We start from the raw sequence: 12,382 nt of genomic DNA on the forward strand, positions 1-12,382 counted from the left end.
TTATACATTTTTATTATAAATCAATGTAAAACTAAAATTAATATTCAACACTATCGTCATTCCTAGTATTGAATTGAATTTCTTTTGTTAGCATTAGTATTGATTTGAATTTTATTTGAGTTACTACATTTATGGGCTATAAAATTTATTTACCATTCAAGAATGTTAAGTCTAAACTTAAAATAATATGTTAAAAGATAAAACTGTGAAAAAGTTTAAGAAATATTTATAAATTATATTACAATAAATATTTATATGTATAAAATATTTTTAAACATTATATAAATGTACTGTCAAGTTGGTTTGGTTTCGGTTTGACTTTTTTTAGTTAAAACAAAACCAAACCAATTATGGTCGGGTTTTATTTTCCAATACCAAACCAAACCAAACCAAACCAAACCACGTCAGGTTTTTTTTTTACTGTTTGACTCGAATTATCGGTTTGGTACGGTTTATTGATTTTCTTTGTACACCTCTACTCATAATATAGCAAATTTTTATGTTTTCTTAGTGAAAGTTGTATCATGAAAAGGGTTGTTCACAAGTTAAATGGTAAATGATGATATACGCTCTTTTGGACATATTATGTTCTTAATGAAGTAATAGACGTTTTTCCTTCCAAAAACTAAGGATCTTTGAGTTGACGACTATTTAGATTAATTATTAAAAAGCTAGTCGAAATTGCACATGACATGACAATGCAAAACTATGTACATGAATAAGTTGTCCCTAATTTCACCCATTTTAATCTCACGTTATGGTATCACACTGAATTTAATTTTCAGTTCGAGTACATTGCAGAGTCTTTAGTTTTTTTTGTTGTACAGGGGACACTTCCAACCTAAATTCACATGACAAGAAATTAATTCTACCAACTATCCATCGTTCATCTTTTAAATACTTACTAGTAAGTTTGCCCCAAAAAAAAACATGCTAGCGTGCAGAAACCAATTAATATGACTAGAAACGAAATTGCCCTTGTGAAAGTTTCACAAAATTATTGAAACAGAGAGGGGCACAAATTAATGTGTTGGTATGGGACTCTAGAAGTCATATGAATTGGGATTTTACTAAGGTTAATATTTACTCCTACTCTTAACAGATTTTAGGCCCTCTTTTCTAACTTCAATTCCAACCTCTACTTAATATAAACATTTACCTAAAAGGGATTGTGACACAAATAGCTAGTCAGATTCACTGGTTAATTTTTCTAATCAGTATATATAAATTATACATAGTTATACACACATTATACATAAACGATATATATACTATATATTATACATCTGCCATTTATTTTTATTTTATAAAATTATTTGAGCAAATATTTGGGTTAATTCTTCTACCTAAAATGCCTTTTCATACATAAACACTTTGAGCCCGTTTGGATTGACTTGTTTTAAGTGCTTTTAAGCCAAAATAGCTTTTAAGTCATTTTGTATTGTTTGGATAAAGTAAAAAAGTGCTTTTAAACATTTGTTTTTAAGCTAAAATGACCAAAAAAAAAAGTTAAAAGCCAAAAGATATAATTCCTAACTTATGGCTTATACTTAAAAGTCACTTAAAATAAGTTAATCCAAACGTATTCTTACAACGACATATATAATGGACTCTGCTCTCCTGGCCTCATTTCTCTTTATGCGCAAAGCTTCAACTGAGTCACTTGAACAAAGGGATTTAATTGTAGATCCAACAGTAAGCAAGAAATGTCAAACAAAAAACATAATTGGAGCTATGGTATGAGACAATCTGACAAGTAAAATCAACACACAAGAATAGGTACCAAACTGAAATTTAGACAATCATACATTACAATTGCACAAATATTACTATAGTTTATATTATAAAAATATAGCTACCATAAAAAAGATTAATTTAACCAACCGAATAATCAAGGATGAGTAGCAAATTTGTTCCGAGAATTATCAAGTCGGTTGATAAGGTAAAGTGCATTACTAGTAACTCTAGCAACATTAGTAATCTTACGTTTCACATCAGACCTAAGTTTGCCGTCAATTTCCTTAAACCCATCAATACAAGTATCTTCATTTGTCAAAGCAGCACTGACCCACGTCTCCAAATTGCTCATTTGCCACTTAAATGCATTCCCTTTGCTCAAATGCTTGAGTTCCGATAGAGTTTTGCTCAGCTCGTCCATTGAGTCCGCCATCTGTTCGACACAATCACTCAATGCTCCTTTTTCTCTTTTGCTTTGTACTTTCAGCGCGGAGAGGAAATCAGACGCTTTTTGGGCTCGGGAAAGGCTTACTTTTACAGCGGCTTGAGCTAAATCTTGAGGTGTGTTGATTGCTGAACCTGAGTAGGAGGAAAGTGTTCTGATGCAAATCGTCGGATAGCTGGCGTGCACACAAGATGTGCGGACGAGATCAGTGGAAGAAGAAGATGTGTTTGGTTTTTTCCCAGTTGTGAAGTGGGAAAGATGGAGGAGAATAAGAGCAAGAAGTAGAGTTTTGCATAAAGGCATTTTTGTTGTCATTTCTTAGCTTACTATACGAAGGATTCTTGGTTTTTCTTGTGATAAATTTGTGATGGTTTTTGTATGAAAGTGTGATATAAGTATAAGGCTGTTGGTAGGGGGCAATGGCAAAGGGTTTATTACGAGGGTACAAGAAACAGAGAGGGGGGGGGGGTGGGGTTGGGTGGGTGGGAGGGGAGGTTAGCTGCTGATTTCTTAAATTCTAGGGGTTGGTGTGTATTGGTGTGCATGCATTTATAGGCCTTCAAATTTTGGAGGAAGAATCATACAAACAGTTACTGTTAGTTAAAAAATACATATAAAAAAAGTCGAGAGGCTTCAAAATTTCTTATAGTTACTTATTTATGCTGAAATTTTCTGAAGATGTAGTGTCAATTGATTCCCTTTAATTCTGCCTTGATTCGCAAGTAAAGTCAAATCTCGATCTAACATTTCTTTATAACAATTATTCACCATAAAAGCTAAGGTTTTCTCAGAATCGATCTTTTATGTTATGTTATAGTATATGTCCTTTATAATATCACATCAATATAACATCCAAAAAATATCGAACAAACGTGACTATTATAGAGAGATTTGATTTTACCATCTTCGTTTGTCTCTATCGGCATTTTAATTAGTCGAAATATATTAATTAAGAGTGGGCAACTTTCTTGACATTATAGTGTGAGATTCCACTCTTTATTACACAATTTTGGAAATACGTTTACGATAAAGTATCCACATAGTTGGGACATTAGCAAATAATGTCATAACATGAGTAAGTTCAATTTCATTGAATTTGAAAGAAAAGTTAAAAATTGGAAGAAGTAAATGCACCGCCGCTGAACAGAGCAAAGAGTACAATACTGGCAGTGGAAAGTTGGCACTTGTCAATTATTAACTGGCTATGTCGAAAAACCAGCCAATCAGAAAGAATGGGACAAACCAAAAGGTAAAAGGACAGCAAATTATTTATATCACGTAGGGTCACACAAACAGTTAATTTTATGGATTATTAAAAGCCGTACAATATTTAGATAAAATTTGACTATTTAACCCCATGTGGATGGTGTGTAAGTTTGACTTACCTGCCAGGTGTCAATTCACATGAGGAGAAGTTGCAAATATCTCTTCTATTTACTGCTCCCTTGGTTCCAAATTTTTTATTACCTTTTAATATTAATTAATAATAAAATTGATCATATTAACTTTAATTTATTTATTAGAAATATAACAATACTCCTAGGTTCTTTATTTCAAGTACAACATTAGAAAAAGAAATTAATTTCTTCTTGATATCTGAAAAAATTAAATATTAAGGGTCATAAGAAAATGATCAAAAAATTATTTAAAATGTAGCGAAAAGAGTCATTAATGTTTTAGAGTAGTTATTATTATTATTATTATTATTATTATTATCAAGTTTTAATTATTGTTTACATAAAGATGAATTTGTAATTAGTTTATACTTGAGCCGGTACCCCTAAATCATAAACAAGAATAGCAACAATATGGTAAAAAATTCCGTATTTGGATAGAAAATTTAAATAGACCATTTAGGTAGTTTAGAAATTAGAACTTGTAGTTGCATGAATCTGAAAACAAATGTCAGAAAAGATAGGAGTGGTACACATTGTGATGGTCCAATTTTATGTATTATTGAGTGTGAAATCACGAGAGAGCAAAGCAATTTGAGTTATCAAAGTCTTTTCATTTTCACTTTATTTATGTCCAAAAGGCAGGGCATGTGCGAGTTGCAGAGCAACTGTTCCTCGAAATGGCCCCTTCTTTGCCTCCCATAAATGTATGTCCATATGAAAAATACTGCACCTGCCTAAGGCAGCTCATTTATATATATTTCCAGGCCAAAAAATAAGAAGATATTATTTCGTTACAACCGAAGACTTCCTAACCATCTATCTACTAGGAAAAAAAAGGAAAAAAGAAAAAGTAAACATACGAAAAGAATAACTTCTCTTTTGGCTCATAGAAAGATTAATCAGGTGATAGTGCAGGGTGAACAAATTAATCTAATGATTCTAGGGTCACGGGTTAGGTTAGGATTAAGCGTGTTAAAAACATACATAAAGAATTTAAGTTATATAAGACTACAAAAAGTTTACTCTGAATATACAAGTTGTTTAATACTAACCTTGAGTTTATAATCTATCATAATAAAACCACTTAAAACCAACCTATATATGGGCCTTTTATGCCATTTATGTCGCACGAAATTTTGTGGTGTTGTTCGAGATCTGGACAAGAAACCCCAATTAAAGCCCAATTTTGCAGCTCCACAAGGACCACAACCACATCCCAAGTATTTATGGGATTATTACACAAATAGCCAACCAGTTTCACTGTTTACATTTTCTAGTCGGTATATATTGATTATAATTTGATATGATAAAAATTATTTTATTAAAATTTAGTCTACGATACGAATAATTTTTATGTATTTGTTTATCTAAAATATTTCCAGTAGAAGTCTTAAAATGACTTTCCTCAAATATGAGCGAAATTAAATTATTTTAATTTACAGATATTCCAACTCAAACTCAATATCATTGGTTTTAATCAACAGCTACATTATTGTTAATTTTTAACACTTCAAAATAACATCATATCACTATAATCGTACTCTCTCCTCCGTTTTGTATGTTTATCACCTTTCACTTAATTTATACTCGACGGTTTGTTAAAAAATAATTTCCAAAATAAAATATTTTCTACAAATGATAATCTTCATATAACAGCATTTGGAATCCTTGAATATTGAGAAAACTACTCTCTATATCTCCTCAAAATTTTAATAGTCCATATTTTTCCTCATTGACATAAAATGGCCTTCCGGCCCAAATATATTACATCTAATAGCCTAAATTGTCTATTTTGTATATTTTTTGTATAGTTACAGTGTATTTTGTATATTTTTTGTATAGTGATAGTCTATTTAGTATATATATTGTATAGTGACAGTCTATTGTATATAAATTGTATAGTGACAGTCTATTTAGTATATGTTTGTATAGTGCTAGTCTATTTTGTATATTTTTTGTATAGTGACAGTCTATTTTGTATATGTTTTGTATAGTGACAGTATAGTTTGTATATTTTTTGTATAATGACAGTCTATTTAGTATATATTGTGTATAATGACAGTCTATTTTGTATATATTTTGTATAGTGACAGTCTATTGTATATAAATTGTGTAGTGACAGTCTATTTAGTATATATTTTGTATAGTGACACTTGAAAAATTAGATCAATGGGCTAAATTCATTGATATAGTATATTTTTTTTTACAGTATATATAAGTTAAATAATGTGTAATCAGATACTCAGAAGCCCAAGTCTGCTTTACCACTGTTCTCTTCCAAATTCTAGGCCTCCCTATGCCTCCAACTACTTGTTAGGTCGGGTTGAACGCTAGCTTACTTGCAAACTAACCCGCTGTTGTGGGTGTCCAATGGGTAGGATGATATGATGTTAATAAACCTGTTAACCAAGTTAAATCAATGAGGAAATTAACCTATTTGTTAGGGTCTCTCCATTACAGTGTCCTCCAGTTTGCCAAGTACACGTTTATATTTATCACACATGACCATTTTCATATCTAAGGGTTCAATATTTGTTTTAAGTAAAATCACCCCTTAAATCATGATTAACTAAAAAAAACTTTCTGGATCAGTACCAATTTGGCAATGATAAATCAAGCATCCCAAAAAATCACTAGAAAATTTCTTTTAGTTGGAGAAAATATTTTCTTACCATGAAAATCATACGCCCAAGAGATAAATGGAGCAACGATGGTTTTGGGGTAGCCCTTTGTAAATGATTTTGGGCTATTAATTATATGGTTTATTTTGTGACTATCTATTGCAATTAGTTTTTTTCGGATGACTACAAATGAAGTTTGCTCTTGAATATTCTCCTTTACCAAATAGTAGGAAGAAATGTACATGTCACATTCGTTTTTTCCTTTTTATGGTAGTAGATTAGAAACAATATATGTGGCTTGGAGGAAGTTTAAAAATTATTGGTCTAAAATCGGAATTTAAATTCTTTTAAACTTAAATTTTAAATATTTAAGAACTCTTTAATCTATACTATATAAAAGCACGAAGGCCCTAGCGAAAATATTATTTGTCTTTTTTGCCCCTTAAAAATAAATTTTATATTAGACAAAATCGTCATTTTAAGTTTTCTCCCTAATATTTAGGAGTTTTAAATAAACTAAATTAATACATTAAATCCTTCCTTATTTGAGGTATGTACACAAAGTTTTAATATTAAACATCTTGCATAAATCCATCCTTAAATAATGATGTAACATAACAAATCTATTAACAGAAAAGCAACGTTTGGAAACGTTTAAGTAAAAAAATATTTTTAGTCCTATGACTCCTTTTTTTAACCACTAAGGACTCCTTTTAGGGTTAAGATTCTTTGATCTTCGTTAAAGAAATATAACGATAATTAATTTTAGCAACACAACTAACTCAAAAGCAAGAAACTAATATTGCACAGACTGCAATCTCAACTATTCGAGGTACATATCAATCGTGCAAGTTATTTTTCAATAATTAAAAAAGACTATTGTTTCAATCATCTTATCCATGAAATAATATGAATAGATAAAGATGAGAATGAAGCTAGACAGAAAAACTTAGAGCAAACAAAGTTATAAATGGATACTCCAAAAAAAAAGGTAAACGAAAAAAAAAATCACTAAATCAAAAATAAACACTGAAGTTTTTTTTCCAGAAAAGCTCTAAAATTTTTAAAGGCTATATATTTTTGCTGAAATTAAAAAGGAAGCATAATCAATATTCTTCAATTTCAAGAGTTTAAATTTTTAGTTTATGTATCAAGTATAATGTTTAATATAATATTTTATTCATCAAGATAGGATACATGCGCAACGCGCGAATGTAGATTTCAAATATTATACAAAAAATAATAAAGAGAAAATATTATTCGAGTAGGGAAGGAGTTCAAAAATTGTTATATTTTTATATTATTGTAAAAGTACTAAACCCCAATGCGGAAAAAAATAAGATTATTTTTTTAATAATGAGAACAAGTAATTAAGTCTTTGAATTAATTACTTCCTTAGTTTCAGTTTATATAAAACCTTTTAGTTTTTCGAGATTCAAACTATATAACCTTTGATCAAAAATTTTAAATATTTTTTTTATCATATTGACATGAAACAATTGCAGCTTCATAGTATTTCTCGTATAGTTTTGGAATATCTAAGCTTTAAATTTAAAATATCAAATTAATCTAATTCAATTTAGCTTTAAAGGTTAGTCAAATTAACTCTTGTAAAGTGAGAAGATTCACATACACTAAAAAGGAGGGAGTAATTAGCAAAATAATCAATTTATTTCTTTTTTAAAATCATCATATAAATAAAATTATTTTAAATAAAACTCTTAAGGTACATAAATTTATTTTCACGAGAAGAGCATTGACGGTTAAAACAATAAAAAATAGAGCAAAATATTATGTTATAGTTTAACTTGTTATTTGTTTTTGGTATTAGGTAACAAAATAACAAGGATGTGCATAAGATATCCAAATATGTTCTAAGAAATTATAATAACGCATATGTAAGACATAATTTCTTTATTTATTGAACATGCTAAATGAGATCAATATTTATATTTTTTAGGAGCTTAGATCTTTTTCGTTAATTATTGTTCAATAACTCAAAAAGATTATTTAATATAAGTTACTTATCTTTAAAAAAATTATATACTCATGATATTGGTAAACGCGCAAAGCGCGTATCCTAAAACTAGTAAAAATATTATAAACCACAACGTCCTTAGCCCTTCAGACTAGCAGAGGTCCACAATTATTTTTTCTTATTCTTGTTTTTAATTTTTTCCAGGAAAAAAAATGTGTGTTTAATAGGAGAAACCTCTTTCTTTGGCACATTCTTGAAAGCTTTATTTGGTGCATTAAAGGGTTTTATAAGTGTTTACTTATCACAAGTCCGTATCACAGAAAGAAGAATAAACTGGGAAGCTATATATATCTCTAGTATAATATATATAGTTGTTTAGTTTCGAAACTGAAACCATATCAGAGGCAAATTTAGAATTTCTTGAATATGGGTGCACTACTAAAAAAAAAGTAAAAAATTAGTATTAGTAAGAATTGATCTCTGTTCTTTAAGGTAAACAACCCAACATTTAACCAAGTGCACCATTCAATCTTTTGAAAGTATAAGTGCCAACAGATAATATTATATTAATTCTAAAAAATACGTATATAAAATACCCAGTGTGATAGTAAGAGCATAAGTTCATCGGCCCCATAATTGGGGTTATAACCCGCCCCTTCATATGATCCCATATGGTTTAGGATTCGAGCTATGCATATATAATCGTCTTTGCTAGAGTGTACGTTATCCTCTAATATATAATTTTTCGGCATGAATTAATATTTCATCAGACCCCAATACGAGTACTGTACGCTGAACGAAAAACAAAAAGAACAGAAACCATAGAACTTTCAAATAAAAAGGACCAATAGCGCCATATGCCAACTAGAATCACACGTTCAACTTGAGGATATGGATGGAGTACTAATCAGTGTCTGAGAGTGTCATCAACAGGATCTATATATGACGGCGCCATCACTCCGGTCTAAATTGGAATGAAAAAGACGATGAAAATTCTAATTTATATAATGGATATTTATGTTTTAATTTAATGTGTGGTTAATATCAAATCACTTTTAACTTACTTCAATGTGTTTTTCTGCTACAACCATGTACTTACTTTCGTCCCAATTTGGGTAATTTTAGATTTTAGACACGGTTATTAGTGAACCAATTATATTTTGTATAAAAGTGGATTAAGAATATAATTTTTTTACAATCATTTGAGTATTTTAGCATAAGAGCGGGTTTTTATTTGCATAAAATATTACAATAATGCTGAATTTTTTACTATATAAAATTCTTTTTTAGTAAAATGAATATAATTTCGAGATAATCAATTACTCTATTAAGTACACAGGACACAGTTTATTTTAAGAGAGAAGAAAAAAATCAATGAATCAAATTAACTAATTAATTTTTTAGGCCAATTTGTCCTGTATACGTAACATAGAATACTCTTTGTAGGATATAGATCACATCAAATGACAGTAGCATTATCAGTTAATGATGAAAATGTTTGAATATCTTATAATTTGGCTGCTTCAGTTGGATATTCGCATATCTACTGTTGGGATTCAATTTTACTACTCCATTTGTTTAACCATTTCTTAAATGGTGTATAGCTGTTGGTTACCTCGTAACTAAATATTCATGATTTAAAGTATATGAATTTTAGTCTGACAATATTAATTCTTTTTTATTTGTAATTAACCGATTTCGTTTGCGAATGTCTCAATCTTTTTCTTATCTTTTTTAAACTTGCGGCAGACAAGATTAAACCGTGCAGCTTTAAACTTAATCTGTAGTTAGTACATTGAATTCGGACTGTTTTACTTTTACCCGTAAGTTTTCTTCATAAGAATACAAAACTAAGCATTTAGAAATGCATTTGCGATTTTAATATATTTCCACTTTATCTTTAGTTGAACATAAAAGTTTTCATTCAAAAACTATAAATTCAAATTTGTAACCAATAAAGAGATTCTGTTTCGTTGAACTTTATCTTATTGTTTGAAATTATCTGAAAACAAAATTAAATGACCATTCGTGTGAATTGTAGTTAGTTGTTTTATTTTTTTAAATTTTTTTTAACACATTGAATAGCCACAGAGATTTTAGAAAATATCCGCAAACAAACTATGTATTACTATTTTCTTATGAAAAACAAAGTGTAAGTAGACTATGAGATTACAAGATGATAGGAGGATCGCGCTAGTCATTCATCGAAGTACATAATTACTTCTTAAGTTTTGATGATTTACAAGTGTTGATGTTACGCATTGATGAAAAATAGGCAAATACTTGTAAGTTGAACATATGAAAAATTAAATGAAGAGTAAATGTTGATCCAACAAGCTACAACAAAAGATAGCTGAAATTTTTAATAAGAATCCAAAATTACACACCTCTCACAACAAAAGATAGCTTTCTAGGTTCAAAAATTAAATCTCAGATCTAGAAACAGGATAATATATAATTACCCCATTGAGGTTGTATAACTTTATCAGTTGGACCCTCAAACTTTGAGGGGGTCCTATGAAGCCTCAATCATTGCTTGAAGTGAAATAAGTTCCCCTTTGGTGGCTAGTTCTAGTTTCAAGAAAATTAGTAGACAACACGCACCAATCACATTTTGCCATGTAATTTCTTTCTTTTTTTATACTGTTTTTCTTTGTTATTTATTCATTTCATTTTACCTTTTCGCTTTTCTTTCTTATTTCTTATCTTTTATTTTTTGTTTTCTTCTTCTCCGACATAACAGTGGCTCCTCCATAGCCATTGTCGCCACCACTCATGTCCACCGGAAATCAAATTCACCATCGCCAATCAAAATTACTATTACAATCGATGGGTCTTTTCTCCCCAGTCGATTTTTCATCTCTGCAATTGGTGAAATTTTAGATTTCCAAGTAAGTGATTGCTTCATATTTTAAATCTTTGAACTTGATCCCCATATTTTCCAGCGAAGAGGTCGTCGGAATTTTTGTTAGCACAATGAATTTTGAAGAATTCGCAGAAAATTCAAGTAATTTAGTACCATCAAACTATTGCACAAATAAAAAATATTAACAAACACGATAATTCTCGATAGCAAGAAACTCTATTTAGATTCTAAAAGCAACGACATCCCAATGCAAAACCTGAATAAAATACTGAATGCGACAAAAAGTAACCAAAAAATAAATCTTGTTTATATTATATTTGCCGATTAATAATGGTATAGAAAATGGGAGAAAAGAGGGGGTAATGATGAAGGAGAAAGCTGAAGGCAACCATGTTGTCATGCCAAAGAGACAGAAGAACAAAAAATGAAAGGAAGAGAAAAAAAATCATAAAAAGCTAGAAAAATTAATATTTAATGACAGAAATGCTGATAAAAATAATTTTTTAATAATTTTGTTACTTCTCGCTCTTTTCAAGAGAGTGATTTACACTCTCTATGCCACATCAGTTGATTTACACTCTCTATGTCACATCAGCTTAGAAGGTTGTACTTATTATACTTCTAACAAGCACAAAGAGGTCATAGGATCTCCCAAAATATAAGGGTGCATTTGGTAATATGCTACAACCCTAATGGGGTAATTATGTATTGTCACACTTTTTTTTTCCCCCACAAAAGATATATGTGTTATGGATTGTTGTAGGTTAAAGAGTTTTTTCAATTAAAGTGACAAATTTGAGTAGGGATTATTTTATTTACGTAGTCGCCACTTGGAATTGATTTTTTGGGTGTTCCAAGTCACCATTTTTTTGAATCTCTAGTCAAAGGAAGGTTTGACTCTATTATTATTGATCTGCGAAAATAAAGTCCGGGTAAGGAATTCTGTTGACCGGGGAGAAGGTGTAAGGCATTCCCCCGAGTCCCGTGGTTCTAGCACGGTCGCTTTATTAACTACATTTGGCTTATATTATTTTTGGATAACCTGTGTTTTATTGGTTCTCATGTTTTACCTATGTCCGCTTTTATTGCTTGATTAGATTTATGAAAATTATCTTGAAATAAGTCACGCGTACGTGTACTCATTTTTATTTGACGTCAAGAATCATGTCACGCGTACGTGTACACAATCAATAACACATTTATTATTATTCGAAGTTGATTGATCAAGTCATGTGAACGCGCACTTGTATTATTTTCTTAAACTAATTTGAAATTATTGTAAGACCAAGAGTTTATGGATAGGAAATTATTTGGAAGTCGGAAAATATATTAGTAATT

General features: G+C 29.9%; 1 protein-coding gene across 1 annotated transcript; it reads right to left on the minus strand.

The window, feature by feature from the left end:
- Nucleotides 1-1,776: 1,776 nt before the first annotated feature.
- LOC104102679 (pectinesterase inhibitor 3-like) lies at nucleotides 1,777-2,687 on the minus strand. Its single transcript, XM_009610464.4, has one exon. The coding sequence runs from the start codon at nucleotides 2,495-2,497 to the stop codon at nucleotides 1,892-1,894; it is 606 nt and encodes a 201-aa protein (XP_009608759.1). The 5' UTR covers nucleotides 2,498-2,687; the 3' UTR covers nucleotides 1,777-1,891.
- Nucleotides 2,688-12,382: the final 9,695 nt, after the last annotated feature.

The sequence above is a fragment of the Nicotiana tomentosiformis genome, chromosome 7 (genome assembly GCF_000390325.3).
Source record: "Nicotiana tomentosiformis chromosome 7, ASM39032v3, whole genome shotgun sequence".
In the NCBI taxonomy this organism is placed as follows: Eukaryota; Viridiplantae; Streptophyta; class Magnoliopsida; order Solanales; family Solanaceae; genus Nicotiana; species Nicotiana tomentosiformis.